The 20,429-nt window shown below is 43.6% G+C and overlaps 1 protein-coding gene across 3 annotated transcripts in view; it reads left to right on the top strand.

Annotated features, from left to right (window-relative positions):
- The window catches only part of LOC139410620 (semaphorin-6A-like), a 93,078-nt gene extending 73,021 nt beyond the window's left edge, over nt 1–20,057 (top strand). Inside the window, exons 17-20 of one of the 3 annotated variants that reach the window (XM_071155934.1) lie at nt 380–400; nt 594–635; nt 3,335–3,490; nt 16,503–20,051. In XM_071155934.1, the coding sequence (XP_071012035.1) occupies nt 380–400; nt 594–635; nt 3,335–3,490; nt 16,503–17,620 (1,337 nt within the window). In that variant the 3' untranslated portion in view covers nt 17,621–20,051. Of the gene's footprint in view, nt 1–379; nt 401–593; nt 636–3,334; nt 3,491–16,502 lie in introns of all 3 variants that reach the window. The other 2 variants (XM_071155935.1, XM_071155936.1) reach the window with 2 other exon arrangements.
- Nucleotides 20,058–20,429: the final 372 nt, after the last annotated feature.

The raw sequence follows: 20,429 nt of genomic DNA, 5'->3' as shown, positions 1-20,429 counted from the left end.
GGTGAACATTCACTTAGCCCCTGGCATTCACTTAGCCCCTGGCATTCACTTAGCCCCTGGCATTCACTTAGCCCCTGGTGCATTCACTTAGCCCCTGGCATTCACTTAGCCCCTGGTGCATTCACTTAGCCCCTGGTGCATTCACTTAGCCCCTGGCATTCACTTAGCCCCTGGTGCATTCACTTAGCCCCTGGCATTCACTTAGCCCCTGGTGCATTCACTTAGCCCCTGGCATTCACTTAGCCCCTGGCATTCACTTAGCCCCTGGTGCATTGTGAATGCGCCTTTTGAAGAGATGGTTTAGATCATGCCAATTGTATTTTTTTTATTTTGCTCTTTGAAAAAAATGAATTAACACATTTTTCCTTTGATTTTTTAGATGCGTTCGTGGCCCTCAACGGTAAGTACCAAACCCGAGGTAACGAGATGATACCTCCCCTCACACGTATTTATTTTCAGCTCTTCCGTTCAATCAATTCTTTGCTCTCACCATAATGAAACCCCGCCCACTATTTCACGAGAAGCTAAACGAGCTGAGCTTTAATTGAAATGTTTCATTTTCTTTATTTTTTTCGTTCCTTTTCTTTCTGTAGACGTTCAGTCCAGTCCTCACAGTCATGAAAGGCCTCGCCATGGTCAGTCTACTTTTGTTTTCCCCCAGTTTGGCATATATAGTGTAATTCTCTAGCATCTAGAACCTTTCCTAATCCACTCCTCAGTGTTCCGAGTCCAGATCTTCCCTCCCCTCCACCCCTCCTCCTGCCCTGTTCTGCTCTGCTGTGAAGGACCTCTAGACTGCGATGCAATAGCATTGATTTGTCCTAACCTTTGTTTCCCTAATTGGATGGATCTTGTTGTTAATAGAAAAGGCCTCCATGATTCACTGTGGTTCACCAGACTCATCAAGGTGCATGAAAACGATGGAGGTTGTTGACAGAGGCTAAACACAAGCTCATTGCTCTAGAAGCTCCAACATTTCCCATACAAACCCACAGCACTGCTGCACGGTACCACTAGCTTACAGCAAGCATACTCACGCATACACACGCAGACAGACAGCACAATTCAATTCCACACATACATCTATTGAATGTGTTTATGCTCGATTCTTGGTGCTGGTTGATTAAACTATTTTCCGCCCAGGCTTATGAAGAAGAATGATAAACAGTCTTGATTAGCCTGCAACGATGTCACAGTCCTCCATAGCACCTCACACTTCATCTATACAAGACCAAGCATTCACACTCCCATATGGAATGACAAGAATAGCAATTTTTGGGGGGTGATATCATTCCAGATATAATCCATTTTCTCCCCTACTGTGTTCCCCCATTTCTTCCTGTCAGATTTCAGGTGAAATACAAAGCGTTTGTATTTAAATGCAGCCCTGCAGTTGTGAGTGTTTGTTTCTCCCTGTAGGTATGGCTGTGTATTTGAGGCAGTCAAACCCACAGCGTTTCAGACACAGACTGTTGATATAGTGCTGAAGACGAATGCCCTTTCTATCCCCCCAGACAATCCCTCTCCTCCTCTGTTAAACTTTTTTTTAAAGGAATCTGCACAAGTTGGCAGTTTAGGATTTTCTTTTCCAAGGAGCTGGTGCTTTGCCTCTGTATGAGTGTCATCTGACTGAATTGCACTTCCCTTGGCCGAAGAAAATGAATTATAAAATAGTCCTGTCACACTAATCTCTCAGCCCACGGTGCATTGTTAAATAAATCATTTTAATGATTGCCACGCGGAGGCTTGGGGGCTGTTGTTCATGGTAGACAAACGGCAACAATCCCAGCCCCCTACCGCCTCCCTTCCTCTCCCTACCCCCACCACCAGCCTCTCAGCAACCATCACCCCCTCATGGGAAAGCGTGTTAAAATGGTTTACTGGGAGCTGGCCTGATTAACATATGAGCTGTTGATTACAGTATGGCTGCTGGTCGCCTGAAAGGAGACTCAAGTTATTGCTCTAAACAGGAGAGACGTGAGGATGTACACTGATAATGGGATTTATTTGGACATTCTTGATAGAGGAGCCACAAAAAGATACAGGCAGGAACCAAGTGAAGGAGAATGAATATGGATATTGATACAACATAGAAAAACAACAGAGTATGGTAGGGACTAGTTTTGTTTTAGTTCCGCTGTAACTGTGGCCAGCAGTGCAGTGTCATTGATGAGGGTAATCAGTAGGGCAATTTAGGTTAAAGGACACTAATATCTTAATTACCCCTCATGATTAATTTGGTCATGTTGTTGGGCTTTTTCAAAGCACTCTGCTAAATATAGCTGATGGATTGACATTGAAACGTAGTGGGTAGAGGAGAGCAGAGAACGAAAACAGAAGACAGGTTTGTTAGGGAGGGGGGACTTTTTCTTGCTCTTCATATCAAAGGTAAGCCTCCCTGAGGTGATTTTGTGAGAGGCTTTTTAGTCTGAGCCAGCGATAGCGTGACATGTAAGTGAGAACAGGAACAGGAGCTCTCTCTCTCTCTCTCTCTCTCTCTGTCTCTGTCTCTCTGTCTCTGTCTCTCTGTCTCTCTGTCCCTCTCTCTGTCTCTCTCTCCCTCTCCCTCTCTCTTTCCCTCTCCCTCTCTCTGTCTCTCTCTCTGTCTCTCTCTCTGTCTCTCTGTCTGTCTCTCTGTCTCTCTCTCTCTCTCTCTCTCTCTCTCTCTCTCTCTCTGTCTGTCTGTCTGTCTCTCTCTCTCTCTCTCTCTGTCTCTCTGTCTCTCTGTCTCTCTGTCTCTCTGTCTGTCTGTCTCTCTGTCTCTCTGTCTCTCGCTCCCTCTCCCTCTCCCTCTCTCCCTCTCCCTCTCCCTCTCTCTCTCCCTCTCTCTCTCTCTCTCTCTCTCTCTCTCTCTCTCTCTCTCTCTCTCTCTCTCTTTGTCTCTCTTTGTCTCTCTTGTCTCTCTCTCTCTCTCTCTCTCGCTCTCTCTCTCTCTCTCTCTCTCTCTCTCTCTCTGTCTCTCAATCCCTCTCCCTCTCTCTTTCCTCTCTCTCTCTCTCTCTCTCTCTCTGTCTCTCTGTTTCTCTCTCTCTCTCCCTGTCTCTCTCTGTCTCTCTCTCTCTCTCTCTCTCTCTCTCCCTCTCCCTCTCCCTCTCTCTCTCTCTCTCTCTCTCTCTCTCTCTCTCTCTCTCTCTCTCGCTCTGTCTCTCTCTCTGTCTCTCTGTCTCTCTTTCTCTCTCTCTCTCTCTCCCTCTCTCTCTCTGTCTCTCTCTGTCTCTCTCTCTCTATCTCTCTCTTGTAACTTCGCACAGCCCATCTGCACCCTGAAAGAGTGTGTTTGTGTGCATGCGTATATGTGTGTGTGAGGAGAGTTAACCTGTGTTGTGTCCGGCAGGCCATCCCACCCTCCCATTCCCCACCACGGCCCACCCCCAAGCAGGAGGACCCCTGGGTCGGGGCGGCATGGTGGAGCAGGCGGACCCCCCCATGCCCTCAGATAAGAGGGACCCCTATATGGCGGTGCCCTCTCAGACCCAGCAGGACGCCACTGGTAAGCCTTGGAATAGAAGAGTCCATTTCTCCTGTGGCAGGGATGAAGTTTACCGTGTCTACTTCCAGCTGACCAGCCCAGAACTGTAACAGCGTCAGGAGAGAACAAATTGCCTCACCCCGTAGAGAGATTTATTAAACAAAGAGTTTAATGTTCCCGAGGAGATGTAATATACACACCATTACACTTCAGGAAGAAGAACAAAATAAAGATTGCAATGTATTTATTTTCACAAGAAGATGGCCCCAGCTTTATCTTGTGCAGGAGCATGATATGGACGGCCCTATTTGCCGTGTTAACATCCCAGCTGGCTCAAGGTCACTTTAAGCCCAGACACATAAAGACAAACAGAGAAAACACAGCTGTGATTGCACTGATCAATGCCCTGTCCTGTAATAACAGATAAACCATTAGAAGTTCCATTACATCAAATGTAATGTGAAGTCATCTTATTAGATGACTGGCTGCCATGAGAAGATATTGATAATCAATAAGGATGATTAGAGGTGACCGTAGACATCCACAGAACACACGCTCGCACACACGTACGCACACACTCCCACACACACACTTACACACACACCAATGAGGAGTGCAGCTCTGTGTGTGTGTGTGTTAGGGTGAGGTCATCATATCTCTCTCTGGGGCGTGGCAGTGTGTGAAGTCTCCTGGGTGGTACTCTATGGCTGCGTCCCAATTCTCTGCCATTCCCTTCTCCAGAAGTGAGCACTTCCCATTGTGGATTTTAAACGCATTGGATTGGTGAAAACATTGACTGGAAGGAGTTTCTAGCTTTGTTAAATCTATGATAGGAAGTTTAATGTGGGAGAAAGGTGGAGAATGGGGATGCAGTCTAGATGAATCTCAGTGAGCTATCTGTTGCTCTCCTCTCGCTCTTTCCTCTCTGGGAGCTGGAACCAGACAACTGTAGCCAGACTAGACAGACACAATGGTGGCAGAGACTACAGCATGCTTAGACAGCATCACTGTGGTGTTGCTACCCTCGTTGCTGTTACCTGGGACCTGACTGGCCCCGTCCATCATGGCAACCGTCATGGCAACCCAGTTCACAGCAACAAGGGCTCACATTCAAACCAAGCTTCCAGTGTTTTTCTTTTCAACAACAGTTTTGCAGCTTGCCTCAGTATTATCAGTTAAATTTCAGCTCAAGTTGCTTTTTTTTTGTGTTTAAAGTGAGCTCTGATATTGCCTGTTTTGGTTCTGTGAGTGACTGTATTTGCATGGCTTGTTTTTCAACTCTTGCTTGACTATTTATTTCCCTGCTTTGATTGTATTAAAGCACCATTTTGCCTCCATGCAGCTGAAAGCGTCCCTGCATGGCAAACTGTCTGCAGTACTCATCTCCTTATGTCCTTATCCTAGAGGTCTTCAGGGGTCCAAAATGGATCTGTGGCTTTTCCACCCGACTCGCGATATGCATAAATATATCTTTTTCTAAACGGAGAACCGTTCCGAATGGACCCGAGGACAGTCAGGCTGTGGAAAACAGACCAATACAGACCCGCGTTGGTTCGGATCCGAGAGACCCGTTCAGACCCGAGAGAAAGAGGGAGAGAAAGGAACCTCCAACTAGGCACTGCTAGCGCCATCAATAAACAAGCCATTTTGGCCAAATGATCCACAGTTACGTGTCCTTAAAAACTGACTAGAACAAATTACAGGAAACCTATTCATTGTGTTTCGATGTATAGCATATTCCAAACATCATCGTCTATTGTATGAATATTAAATCATATATTAAAGGAGACAAGCTAGCCATGTTCTTCTTAGAGGCTACTACTGCAATACAGATATAGGCATACAGAAGGAGGCTCATTCGTACATTTTCTATCAGAATATATTTGATAAAGATAAGGATTATGTTGTTAGATTAAAGGAGTAATTCTGGTAGGGCTGAAACATTCTTTCCCACCTCAAGCTCAACTGTCGGAGTCAGTTGGAGTGCTGGTGTGTACTGCCATCATAGGCCTGCAGTAGCTAAGTCTAATAATAGCCATCTGGTGTGTACTGCCTTCATAGGCCTGCAGTAGCTAAGCCTAATAATAGCCAGCTGGTGTGTACTGCCTTCATAGGCCTGCAGTAGCTAAGTCTAATAATAGCCATCTGGTGTGTACTGCCTTCATAGGCCTGCAGTAGCTAAGCCTAATAATAGCCATGCTACACCAAACTTTCACAAAAGTTGCTTAACTTTAAAAATGTATTAAAGTAATTGTTTGAATGGAAAATATGAACAGGTTGAACATGAACATATTGCGTCATTAAATTAATTACGAACAAAGGTGATTGCCTACCGTAGGGCCTACCCAACAAATGACAGCAATAGGCTCATGCTATTTATTTTACGACAGGCCTAATTTTAACCTTAAAATACACTGAACAAAAATATAAACGTAAACGTCCCATGTTTCATAAGATGAAATCAAATATCTCAGAAATGTTCCATATACACAAAAAGCATATTTATGTTGTGCACAAATTTGTTTACATCTCTTTTAGTTAACATTTCTCCTTTGCCAAGATAATCCTGACAGGTGTGGCATATCAAGAAGATGATTAAACAGCATGATCATTACACAGGTGCACCTTGTGCTGGGAACAATAAAAGGCCACTCTAAAATGTGCAGTTTTGTCAGACAACATAATGCCACAGATGTCTCAAGTTTTGAGGGAGCATGTAAGTGGCATGCTGACTGCAGGAATGCCCACCAGAGCTGATGCCAGAGAATTGAATGTTCATCTCTACCATAAGCCTCCTCCAACGTAATTTTAGAGAATTTGGCAGTATGTCCAACCGGCCTCACAAGCTGTTCTTGTCTTTTAATGTTCTGTATTATGTTATGTTTCATGTTTTGTATGGACCCCAGGAAGAGTATCTGCTGCTTTTGCAACAGCTAGTGGGGATCCTAATAAAATACCAAATACCAATCGCAGACCACTGTGAACAGAGTGGCCCATAGTGGCGGTGGGGTTATGGTATGGGCAGACATAAGCTACGAACACAAGTGCATTTTTTCGATGGCAATTTGAATGCACAAAAATACCATGATGAGATCCTGAGGGCCATTTTTGTAAGGTATCTGTGACCGATTAGGGCCTAATGAATTGATTTCAATTGACTGATTTCCTCATATGAAATGTAACTCAGTAAAATCTTTGAAATTGTTGCATGTTGTGTTTATATTTTTGTTCAATATAAATATGGAGCACAACATGAAAGACAAAACTTCATTTAGCCAACAAAAATATCTCAACAAAATGAAACAAAACACTTTTTTGCATAGGCTATTTAAATAACTTGTTTAGATGATTAAATTGGCCTACAATAATAATAAAAATAATTTACAATAATAATAATAATAATTTACAATAATAATAATAATAATTTACAATAATAATAATAATAATTTACAATAATAATAATAATAATTTACAATAATAATAATAATAATTTACAATAATAACAATAATGACTAAACAATTGATAATAAATACAAAAATAAATCCAAGGTAGAAAATTGCATCACACCTCAACAGCGAGTTGCACACAGTCCGTTTGGCTGCACCAATGTTCTTCTCATCTTTGTCCACTACAATATTACAACTTGTCCCCTCGTTGGCTCCTATTCACTATAGTCTTTCTCCTCTAACTTTCATTTTACTTTCATGAAAAAGGACTCCAACTTCACAATCAACAGTAGCCTAGGCCAAGGCTCCAGTTTCAGCCGGATATTAGCTATAGGTTTTATTGAGTTGCAATTGGCTGACCCAGATAACAAGCTCAAACAGATCTCATTACACAAACACTAAATTAACAGAGGACAGGTCCAATCGGGTTCAGTCGGTAGATACATTTTTAATTGAACATACCCGAGACCCGTGGCAATTATATCAGACCCGTCCCAGATCCGAGACTAAAGTCCGAATTTAGGACCACGATCCGCTCGTGTCCCGGGTCGGATCTCTGAATTTTGTGTCTGTTGAAACCCTGAAGACCTCTACTTTATCCCTCTTTCACCTGTGCAGGTGCACTTCTCTTCTCATTCCTAGCTCCAGGTGCCAAATGTACTGTGAAAACACAACAGGAGAGCCAATCTAATACATCAAGGCTGTAGGTCCTGACAGCCTCTATCTCTTAGCATAACCACAGACATCAAACCTCCCTCTTAGCCAAATCAATATGAATACTATACATAGAGTACAGGGAAATCTGAATTCATCATCACCAGAAGATGTTTTGAAATAAATTAAGCTTTAAATATCGAAGACTTATAACTTCCCAAATTCTTAGCCCCCAGATTCATCCCTGCTAGCAATTAAAATTACATGACATTCCAACTTCTTCTTTGCAACTCACTCATTTTGGGATCCTTATCTGTTAATGAATATGACAGTATCAATATGTATTAGGGCAACACATTGGAATAATTAGAATGGTAAAACAGTGGATATCTAGTAACTCCCCATCTACCAGATGAGAGCACCACTGTTGCTTGGTGACCAGTTCTGGCTTTCACAGTACATTTGAGCACCGTTGTGTCTGGGCTCATCTATCTGTGTGATATCCCACCTCTCCCCCATGACACTCCCTCCCTCCCTGCACACCACCGTCTGTTACCATTGTGAACAGTCTCCCTTCCACAGGACCTTTCATCTGTCCAGATGGAATGTTCCAAGGCTGTACCTTATTGTAGTGCAAATGAATTACTAACCGTATTTATGGAGCATCTTACCCTCTACCAACTGGAGTTATACCTATCTATCTGTCCCCTGCTCTGTCTGAGGGAATGAATCCGGTGCTCCCCTTCTCTCTCCTCCACCCCCCCCCCCCCCCCCCCCCCCCCCCGACCTGTGGCCATCTCTGTGTGTCTCTTCAATTTATGGGTTCATTACAAAAGCTATCCAGATGGAGGGAGGGAAGGAAGGAAGTAAAGGGAGGTTTTCTCTCCCGTTGCTCTGTGGCCTATGTCGTCTGTTCCACGTAGAGTCACTTTTCTAATGCCTGAACGGTATGTCCACAACTAACTCTCACTTTACTCCCTGGCTCAGGTTTGAATGGCATCTGTGTTTATGAAAATAAATCATCTGGTTGTGTACCATGAAGGGTAGATGTGTATAGGACATGGGAACATATTTTGTTCATTTTGTTATGCTGGAAACGATTCTCAGTGTGTTTCTTCTAATGATTCACTATTAATGAAATGGACGTAAATCAACAAACGTGTCTGTTTTCCCCGGACAGTTTTGCTTTTTCAATATTCCATGTTTACATGTGTATTCTATATGTATATTTCATTTCATCATTGTTTTAGACATAGGCCTTTTTTATTCAATTAACAATATTATTCACATGGTGGTGATTTGCACCCTGGTTGTCATAGCAAACACTCTACCTTCTGGTTGTCATAGCAAACACTCTACCTTCTGGTTGTCATAGCAAACACTCTACCTTCTGGTTGTCATAGCAAACACTCTACCTTCTGGTTGTCATAGCAAACACTCTACCTTCTGGTTGTCATAGCAAACACTCTACCTTCTGGTTGTCATAGCAAACACTCTACCTTCTGGTTGTCATAGCAAACACTCTACCTTCTGGTTGTCATAGCAAACACTCTACCTTCTGGTTGTCATAGCAAACACTCTACCTTCTGGTTGTCATAGCATACACTCAACCTGCTGGTTGTCATAGCAAACACTCTACCTTCTGGTTGTCATAGCATACACTCTACCTTCTGGTTGTCATAGCATACACTCTACCTTCTGGTTGTCATAGCAAACACTCTACCTTCTGGTTGTCAAAGCAAACACTACCTTCTGGTTGTCATAGCATACACTCTACCTTCTGGTTGTCATAGCAAACACTCTACCTTCTGGTTGTCAAAGCAAACACTACCTTCTGGTTGTCATAGCAAACACTACCTTCTGGTTGTTTGGGGCAGCAGGTAGCCTAGTGGTTAGAGTGTTGGACTAGTAAGCTCAAGGTTGTCGTTCTGCCTCTGAAAAAGGCAGTTAACCCACTGTTCCTAGGCCATCATTGAAAATAGGAATTTGTTCTTAGCTGACTTGCCTAGTTAAATAAAGGTTAAAAAAAATAAAAAATAAAAACCTTCTGGTTGTCAAAGCAAACACTCTACCTTCTGGTTGTCAAAGCAAACACTCTACCTTCTGGTTGTCATAGCAAACACTCTACCTTCTGGTTGTCATAGCAAACACTCTACCTTCTGGTTGTCATAGCAAACACTCTACCTTCTGGTTGTCATAGCAAACACTCTACCTTCTGGTTGTCATAGCAAACACTCTACCTTCTGGTTGTCAAAGCAAACACTACCTTCTGGTTGTCAAAGCAAACACTCTACCTTCTGGTTGTCATAGCAAACACTCTACCTTCTGGTTGTCATAGCAAACACTATACCTTCTGGTTGTCATAGCAAACACTACCTTCAGTGCTGGTATTTTACACCAGACAGTTTGCCAGTTGCACCTAGAGGGTTATTTTCAGCTTCAGTTCCCTGGCACCTGTGTGGCATGATATAAGCACAACCTCAGAGTGGAGACAATTACTGTGCCAATATGCCATTTAAGTTTGAACACACCACTATCAGGCTGGAAAGTCTGTAGGGGAGTCTGAATAAAGGGAATAACAGAAATGAGGACAACGATCTGATTACTCAGGAAGCCTCTGATGACATACCCTGTAATGTTAAGGTGAACCGAGAGAGACGATGATATGTCATCTCCTATTGATTCGAAGTATGTTTAATCTATTTAGACTGTTTAGTAATAATGTTTGCAGAGGTCAGAAAAATAATCAGACCTGTTATTTTTACTATTGTGTACTTCCGCCATTTATATCGAGCTTCAAGCAACAGGCTTCCTTCCTCCCCATTAGCTTGCATTGTGTTGCCCTGCTAGGTTATTTTACCTCTGCCTCAGAGAACACATACAGTGCAGCACGTCTGCATTTCACAGGATCCACATGGGTCTTTCCTCTTTGTGTCTTTCAGATGTGTTCTTACATTTTAAACCCAAGGTGCTCTATTTAATCCATTCACCGTAAAATGGGTAGCAATTAAAACAAGTGATTTTAATTTCCACAGTTTGATCTGAGTAGATCTCCACACGCTTAGCTTGAGCACAGTGTTCTCCATCTTAAATAGGTGGGACTTTAAGCGATAAAAAATACAGATAGAGTCCTAAAAGGTTCTTATGTACCCATGACTCAAACAGAGTACAACAAACTGAGTGGGCAAAACATTAAGAACACCTTCCTATCATTGAGTTGCACCCCTTCATGTCCTCAGAACAGCCTCCATTTGTCAAGGCATGGACTACAAGGTGTCCAAACGTTCCTCAGGGATCCTGGCCCATCCCTAAGCAGTTTCCTTCCTGTCTTGCATCTCAGTTCAGAAGGACGACTGCATCGTTGATGTGTCTGGGTGGTTTAATACATCATCCACAGCATCATTATTAACTTGACCATGCTTGAAGACATATTCAATGTCTGATTTGTTATTGTTACCCATCTACAAATCACTGCCCTTCTTTCTGAGGCTTTTGAAAAGCTCCCTGGTCTTTGTAGTTGAATCTGTGCTTGAAATTCAATACTTGACTGAGGGACCTTACATATGTCCCTCAGTCAAGTATTGAATGTAAGTATTGACTGCATGGGGGACAGAGGAAGGGGTAGTCAATAAGAAATCATGTCAACCCCTATTATTTCACACAGCATGAGTCCATGTAACTTATTATGTGATTTGTTAAGCCAAATGTTAGTCCTGAACTAATTTAGGCTTGCCTAAACAAAGGGTGTGATATTGTGCAACAACTATATTATAGTTATTACATTTGTCAAAACATTTTCACGTTTACATTATGTAGTATTTTGTCTAGATCAATGACAAACAATCACAGTTAAATCTATTTTGTAATGCAACAAAATGTGATCAAATCCAAGGTGGGTAAATACTTCTGATACCCACTGTAGCTATAGCTACATTTAATGATGGTCTGCCTTGAAAAGACGACCATGACCACAACCATGATCTTTGAACACAGAGATTGCTTTTCTCTGAGGCACATAGCTTCCTCTGAGTGATGGTCTACCTCGTCCTCCAAGTTGAAAAGACGACCACAATCTTTGAACACAAAAATGGGGTTCTCTCCAAGGCACGGTAGATGTAACCTCAAGGCATTTCCATTCATCCTCCCTTCCAGTCAGCTGGGTCCATATTGTGTTTTGTGTTAGCACCATTTAGGGCTTTATTCAAACTGTATCGTGGAAATTCGGCGCAAAAAGCCCAATTGAAATTTAAGGCAATGTTCCCACGTTGGCAGAGGCGGCATTAACTGTGAAATTACCAAAACATTTATATCGCAAAATCTGTAACACTTTCGACAATACAGACTGAATAGAGCCCTTAGTCTTTCAGCATGTGGTAGGGACACATCACTGAACGCATTTCAATGTGATTGAGATTTTATCCTTTTCAGACAATGCCTGTGTATGCTATAGCCCCACTCAGAGGTTATCACCCCACTCAGAGGTTAAAGCCCCAGTCAGAGGTTATAGCCCTAGTCAGAGGTTAAAGCCCCACTCAGAGGTTATCACCCCACTCAGAGGTTATAGCCCCAGTCAGAGGTTATAGCCCCAGTCAGAGGTTATAGCCCCAGTCAGAGGTTATAGCCCTAGTCAGAGGTTATAGCCCTAGTCAGAGGTTATAGCCCCAGTCAGAGGTTATCACCCCACTCAGAGTTTAAAGCCCCAGTCAGAGGTTATAGCCCCAGTCAGAGGTTATAGCCCCAGTCAGAGGTTATAGCCCTAGTCAGAGGTTATAGCCCCAGTCAGAGGTTATAGCCCTAGTCAGAGGTTATAGCCCTAGTCAGAGGTTATAGCCCTAGTCAGAGGTTATATCCCTGGTCAGAGGTTATAGCCCTGGTCAGAGGTTATAGCCCTAGTCAGAGGTTATAGCCCTAGTCAGAGGTTATAGCCCCACTCAGAGGTTATAGCCCTAGTCAGAGGTTATAGCAGTAGTCAGAGGTTATTGCCCCAGTCAGAGGTTATAGCCTCATTCAGAGGTTATAGCCCAAGTCAGAGGTTATAGCTCCAGTCAGAGGTTATAGCTCCACTCAGAGGTTATAGCCCTAGTCAGAGGTTATAGCTCCACTCAGAGGTTATAGCCCTAGTCAGAGGTTATAGCTCCAGTCAGAGGTTATAGCTCCACTCAGAGGTTATAGCCCTAGTCAGAGGTTATAGCTCCCCTCAGAGGTTATAGCTCCACTCAGAGGTTATAGCCCTAGTCAGAGGTTATAGCTCCACTCAGAGGTTATAGCTCCACTCAGAGGTTATAGTCCCAGTCAGAAGTTATAGCCCTAGAAAAACTCACTGTGATGCAAACGGAGCTTTAAAGTCTTCCCAGACCAAGCAGGCAGTATAAGCAACAACTAGGATCCACTAACTTCACGGATTAAAGACTGTCTGTGAGAATGTTCACACATCTCTGTCACTCTTGATGACAGTGTTTCTCATTTACAAGGAAGTGCTGGGTTGTTTTGACACGAAGGAAGAATATCTGAAATCTGGATTAAATATCGGTGTGACAAGGCTTTTGGAGGTATGAAATTCAAATTAGATTGTTGGCTATTAAATGTATTCTGGTGGCCTTTCACTCTGCAGTCTGAGAAGAGTCAAAACTGGAAGATATAAATCACTGTTTATTACCTCAAACAAGATAACATCGTTACGAGGCAACAAATAATTAAAATTGCTTTCTTTAAATGTTAAGCCTCAACACGCTGTCCTAGATACTCTGGGATTCTCAATGTCAACCAAGAACATCCAAGTATTAAAAAGTTGAACATCTGTTTACTTGATGAAAGAGCCCTTCAAATGAGGGAAGCCACCTTGATTTAAAAGCCTGCTGTCTTTGGGTTTGTCTGAGGCCTGTTGTCCTTTTGTTGCACCCTCTTTGAAGTTCATTTGAGAAACAATTGACTTCATACATGAAAGGTCTGGGGAGGCCCCCCCCCCACCCCAGTTGCTTGAGGCAGGGGAGCTATGTTTGAAGGAGACCCAGTCACTGTTGGTTCAGAGAGGAATTAACCTTCCTCTTACCCTGGGAGAAGACAGTCGGCCAGCTCCATAGCTCTCTTTTCCCCACAGTGGACGCTTAGCTCTGACAGGCTCAACCCCTCTGACTTGTTGTTCTCAACTCAAATCCACCCGCCAGTATTTGAACTGCACCATTGTGGATGATTAATGTGTTTAAATTCAATGTCACAAAGATTGTGTACCAAAGTTGTCCAATGATCTCCCATAATAAAACGAGCGAGACAGAGACGGATGTATTTACGTTCTAGAAGGTTTGAAATGGAAGGGACCAGTACTGCCAGAAAACAACTCTCGTACGGCACACATTTCTTTCGACAAAATATTTTAGAGCTGCTAACCTCAAGTGCTGTTTGGTTATACATTCAATCCTTTTTTATTTCTGTGTAAAGTCAAACGTTTCAGTCCAACACTTTTTAAATAAAACCTATAGCTGGATGTAATTTCAGTCACAAGACAATAACTGACAGAAAACACAGGAGTAAATTACAGTGTGCCGTGCTGGCATAGAAGGGAAAGCTGAAAGCTTACAAATGGCAGCTGAGGCGTGTGAAACAAGAAGAAAGTGGAAGAAATGAAAGACTCTCTGATGTTACCAACTTCAGATGAGAAACAGATGTTTCACATGGAGGCAGGTCATTTAGTCATCAGAGGCCTCCGCATAGCACACGTCATCAATTAATACCACACACTAGATAAAACTTGTTACTCCTCACAGAAATCATTCAGTAAGACAACTCCACTGATAAGCACTTCATTTGGGCGGAATGAGGAAAAATGCTGTTTCTTTTACACTCTTTTAGGACGAACGAAGCAGGATTATAGATGTTCGTTTTACAGACACTCAACAGGCTCGCCTTTTCATTCCACGAAAGATCAGCGTCTATCTGTGTTATGGGAACCGTGATTCTCCATCCAGCACCACAGTGACGTGGCCAAGCTGGAAACATAAACTGGGACTGTAATCCTGAATGGCACCCTATTACCTACAGAGTGCCCCAAGGGCCATAGATAAATGTAGCACACTAAATAGGGAATAGGGTGGCATTTGGGATACAGGTATTACATTATTCAGATCTTTATAGTACTCCTAATGACGTATGACATAGTGTGTACAGTATGTATAGTATACTGTAGTACGGCACACCCGATGGAAACCAACTGACTAATCCTGCCCTTTAAAATAGCTCATCACCACCTCTGCATAGGTCTTATGGAAACCAACTGCCTAATCCTCCCCTTTAAAGTAGCTCATCACCACCTCTGCATAGGTCTGATGGAAACCAACTGCCTAATCCTCCCCTTTAAAGTAGCTCATCACCACCTCTGCATAGGTCTTATGGAAACCAACTGCCTAATCCTCCCCTTTAAAGTAGCTCATCACCACCTCTGCATAGGTCTGATGGAAACCAACTGCCTAATCCTCCCCTTTAAAGTAGCTCATCACCACCTCTGCATAGGTCTTATGGAAACCAACTGCCTAATCCTCCCCTTTAAAGTAGCTCATCACCACCTCTGCATAGGTCTGATGGAAACCAACTGCCTAATCCTCCCCTTTAAAGTAGCTCATCACCACCTCTGCATAGGTCTGATGGAAACCAACTGCCTAATCCTCCCCTTTAAAGTAGCTCATCACCACCTCTGCATAGGTCTGATGGAAACCAACTGCCTAATCCTCCCCTTTAAAGTAGCTCATCACCACCTCTGCATAGGTCTGATGGAAACCAACTGCCTAATCCTCCCCTTTAAAGTAGCTCATCACCACCTCTGCATAGGTCTGATGGAAACCAACTGCATCCTCCTAATCCTCCCCTTTAAAGTAGCTCATCACCACCTCTGCATAGGTCTGATGGAAACCAACTGCCTAATCCTCCCCTTTAAAGTAGCTCATCACCACCTCTGCATAGGTCTTGTGTGATACATGCATAATACATCTGTACTTGGTGAGGACTGTATTTTTCTATGTAACTCTAGTAACTCTGGATGGGCATTAGATAACACATTCATCAAGGAGCTGGAGGTTATCACTTCTGTCTGTGTTTATAGTGATGAGGACTCCTAATGCCGGAGCTGTGCCCATTTAATTAAAAACAACCTACTGTTGTTTCATTCCATCCAATATCTTCTCTCTCTCCCTTCCTTTGCCAAGATGCTCGTCATAATTTGTTGCTTCACTTTTATTGAATCATCACTTTAGTTGCCCGGAAACCAACCGCCTGTCTTTTAGTTGCCCGGAAACCAACCGCCTGTCTTTTAGTTGCCCGGAAACCAACCGCCTGTCTTTTAGTTGCCCGGGAACCAACCGCCTGTCTTTTAGTTGCCCGGGAACCAACCGCCTGTCTTTTAGTTGCCCGGGAACCAACCGCCTGTCTTTTAGTTGCCCGGAAACCAACCGCCTGTCTTTTAGTTGCCCGGGAACCAACCACCTGTCTTTTTTCTTCTTCTTTCCAGCCCTGGAGAGTGGCCTATAAGAAATGTATGACACGACTCCTTTGATTTGGAGGTCCAATCAGAGATTTTTACGGTTATTCTCTGATATGAGATTGTATCGTAGCCATATGAAACGAGTCCCATTTGCATCGAGGAAAAAAAGCTTTCCTTTTGAGCGTTCATTTATCTAATATATCTTTTTCATTTCAACTGCCAAGGTTTAATCTTTGAATTCATTGTAGGAACCATGAGCTCATTTTTGCCAAGTGTAAGGCTGGATTTAAACTGATAACATTTCCTGACAGTAGGCTACAGTATTGCTGCAAATAGTACAAATTGGATATGACAAATGTTTCCTTATTATTTGTGCTTCATTCGTCAGTTAATTTAACCGTTAGATTTTCAGCTAAGTCATTGATCACTCATATATTTGAAATAAATGAATCCTTGTCTTTGCAGGGGTTATTCGTGAGAGTTACCAGAAGGGGCGTGACCAACTGGTCCCTGTCACACTGCTGGCCATCGCTGTCATCTTGGCCTTCGCCATGGGCGCCATCTTATCTGGTATCCTCGTGTACTGTGTGTGTGACTACCGGCGGCGAGATGTTGAGCTGACCAGGCGTAAAGACAAGGACCACGTTCACGATAGGAGGGGATCCATGAACAGCGTGACCAAGCTGACGGGTCTGTTTGAGACCGGGGTCAAGGACGGTCACCCAGAGGCCATCCTCACCCCGCTTATGCACAACGGCCGCCTCACCAATGGCAAGATGCTGATCAAAGCCGACCAGCACCACCTGGACCTTGCCGGCATGCCCACTCCAGAGTCAACCCCCATGCAGCCTAGGCGCAAGCCCAGCTGGGGAAGCCGCGAGTGGGAGAGGAACCAGAACCTGATCAACGCCTGCACCAAGGACCTGCCGCCCATGGGCTCCCCAGTCATCTCCCCTGACCTGGCTCTGAGGGCCTCCCCGGGCCACATCCCCAGTGTGGTGGTGCTGCCTCAGCACCAGCACCAAAAGGCCTACCAGCATGAGTACGTGGAGCAGCCCCACCGCAGTGACCTCAGTCAGATGAGCCTGGATGACCAGGGGGCCACGCTGGAGTACAAGGCCCTGAAGAGCCCCTGCCACGGCCTTAACCTGGTGGAGAGCGACGGGCTGCCGCCTCGCGTGCCCCAGAGGGAGGCCTCCCTCACCATCCCCCCCGCCGTGCCGCAGATGGGAAAGCGGCTGGAGGTCCACTCCTCTGTCTATGGCCACGAGTTCAAGCGAGGCTACCCGATGAGCGCCCAGAAAGGATCTGCCCTCAAAAAGCACAACACCAACTCGTCCAACTCCTCCCACATGTCCAGAAACCCCAGTTTTAACCGTGTGGAGATGCCGCCCCCCGCCCCACAGAGGGTGGACTCCATGCACATGACTTCCCAGGGGATGTCCCTCTCCCGACAACCCAGCATAAGCTCTTACGGTTCGTTGCCCCGGACCGGGGTCAAACACCTCAAGCCCGACGTCCCGCCTAAACCCTCTTTAGTGTCCCTCTCGACGAACGTCAAGTCCAATGACTCCTGCACATAATCATCACGCTCAGAAAACAAAACAGGGAACACGATTGCATCTCCTTTAGTCTTTGGTCCATGTACAGCAAATGCAACACACTTTTAAAAGATCTTTCTTTTATATATATATGTAAATATTCTACAAATGGTTGTTGTTGTTGTTGTTGAGCTCAGGCTGTTGACTCCCAGTTCCTCAGAAACACAGAACACTTGCTACTGAGAAGAAAATTACTTTCATGAACATTTCATTGACGAGCAACATGTCACCGTTGTAGCATTCAAGATGTGGTTGTGTTGGACATTTGAACACCATGACTTGACTGATGTTTTGTTTTCTTAACCGACTGCCAAAAGCAGACAGCGGGAGAAAAGTGGATCAATTGTATAGTGAGGACTGGAGGGTTCTCCCAGCAAGCACTTGGGCACAGTGAGCTCCGACTGGAGCGACAGCTTGAGTTTACGTGGAAAACTGTGAAACGCCTCTCAGTGTTACAGCTACTGGCCACAGCAATCAAGTTCTGGTTAAAAAAGCCTTGGTCTGAGAATCTCCTGCACTGGTTACTGAATAACACATGACTGTTAATACTAATAGCTTGTTGTATTTATTTTTAATAAGTGCTTTTGAAAATACTGACTTTTTAGGCTCAGAGAGAAAATCTTTTAATATGAATTAATCAAGTGTGAAATTATTTTAAGTCATTCAACTGGAGCCAGTACCACTTTCTTGACACAAAAGGTCCACTAGGTCCTTTGGTTTTTGAAGCTTGAGTTGTATGTGACCTCTGTCTGAGGAGGAGATATTTATTTAACTGTGCTAGATGGAACCTACATGTTGGAGCAGAACCTCCCATGTTAAAGCAGTCAGAAAAAGACAAAACACACAACTCCTGGAACTCACTCCCTAAATCACTCCTACATGGGCATCTATCTACGTACGTTCGGCACTGTGGCTTTGCAGTCAGTAACTTCTCTCTCTCCCGGGTTGGCTGCTGGCTCACTGCGTGCCAACAAGCCTCATTCTTGCATGTAAAGTGCAAATGGGGGAAAAAAAAACATGGAAGTCCACACATGAAAAAGAGAAGTGTGTGGATGTTGGGCCCTCTGCCAGGTGTGGAGAGCGGCCATTTTGGCAGGTTCTGAAACGTCCCATTTTCTCTAGGCGCGTCATGCAGGCCTCTGACTGGATTACATCTGTTGATAGCCTGCTTCTCTTCCACATGTACATTTGTGCCTTACACCCTGAGTAGTGACAATTTCTTTAGCTGTTAACTATGTTTCTTTGTGGTATTTTTCTGATGTCATCTTTTCCCTGGTTTGATAAAGGCAAATATAGAATGTAGGTGTCCTTGTTGTAATTCTGGTCCCTAGAAATATACCGGGGGTGGAGACCCCCACATTCTTATTTGTGGTTCATTTCTGATTGTGCCAATGATGCGCTTAAAGCAACCCGTTTGTTGTGCTGCCAGTGTCAACGATGTTGTGTGTGTGTGATGGTTTTTTTTCTTCTTCATAAAATAAGTCCTGGTATTGTCTTTTATTTTGCTGTTTGATTGGAGTGAATCATGTTTGTTCTTGAGAGGGCCACTTTGGGTCTTGCTGGTGCACAGCAATAATCTAACACTAACGAACGAGAAACACAGCAACATACTGTGCTGATATGACACCTGGTTCCTAGTGTACACTCTAGACAGTGAAAAGCAGGCTGGTTCCTGTGATAGAGAAGAGTTTCATAACTATGAGGAGATGTATTTAACCTTTTTTAAAAACACATGTTCCAGGAGGATTCAAGTCATTTAATTTGTACTAACTCCCTTTATCAAGGTGAATGAGAGTTTAACTGAACAATCTGATGTTTGACACTTATTTTTTTAAATTTTTTTGCTTGATATTCATTTTTATTGACCACGTCTCCCCAAATGAACAGAGCACTCTCTTGGTATATTATGTAGATAGGGGAGTTTCTTGATCTCGAGCAGATTTTGATTTACAATGGAGAAAAGCCAACTATTTATCATCCACAGCCAATGCAAGAAGAACGTGTAGAACATTCCCACGTCTGAGGCATATATAGTATGTGTTAATTTGAACTAACATGTACACAGATGCACGTAGGGTTCGATTGCAATGAGTGCATCATCATGAGACTAGGCTTAGTAAAGGGGAGGTCATTTGAACCCCGATAGTGCAGACTGCATCTCTGGCCGCGGTATCCATGGTTACTGTGGACAGTGAGTCTCTGTGGTGTGTGCCTTTGTCTTCCACCCTTGCTCTATATATATATATATACACACTGACAGATGCATCAGAGACACTCTCTCAACTCCTTTTGAACTGTAAGATATTGTGATGTCACACTGCTTCCTTCCTTAACATCTGATTCACAGCTTAATGTATGTTGTCGAGAAAATTTCTCTTTAATAAATGCAAAATGTAATAAAAAAAATAAATTCATGTCATGAAGATGGTTGCGTTTCCTTGATTTAAGAGCAAAACATTCTTGAAATAAAGATGCTCGCTCTGATATTAGTACACCTGAACAGATAAAAATGATTTTTAACTTATGGGCAAACGCTGCTAACATCCTCAATATGGTTAGAAGATTAAGAGTTTTATGGCTTTATATCATATTTAGACTAAGAGTAGGCCTTTAAGAGGAAGCATTTTAAAACAACTTTTCTGTTCCAAGATCTTTGGTGAATTGTTGGCGGTATTTCAACATGAATAAACAACTGGCTGATAAGCATCAGTCTGGAACCGTTCTCTGGTTTACAGGTTGAAGTCGTTAATCATCCCCTTTATGATAGGTGTGGAGATTAGGTTACAAGGAT

Source organism: Oncorhynchus clarkii, chromosome 6, assembly GCF_045791955.1.
Source record: "Oncorhynchus clarkii lewisi isolate Uvic-CL-2024 chromosome 6, UVic_Ocla_1.0, whole genome shotgun sequence".
NCBI lineage: Eukaryota > Metazoa > Chordata > Actinopteri > Salmoniformes > Salmonidae > Oncorhynchus > Oncorhynchus clarkii.
Note: the sequence above shows the minus strand (reverse complement) of the source record. Positions and strands in the feature narration are given on the sequence as shown.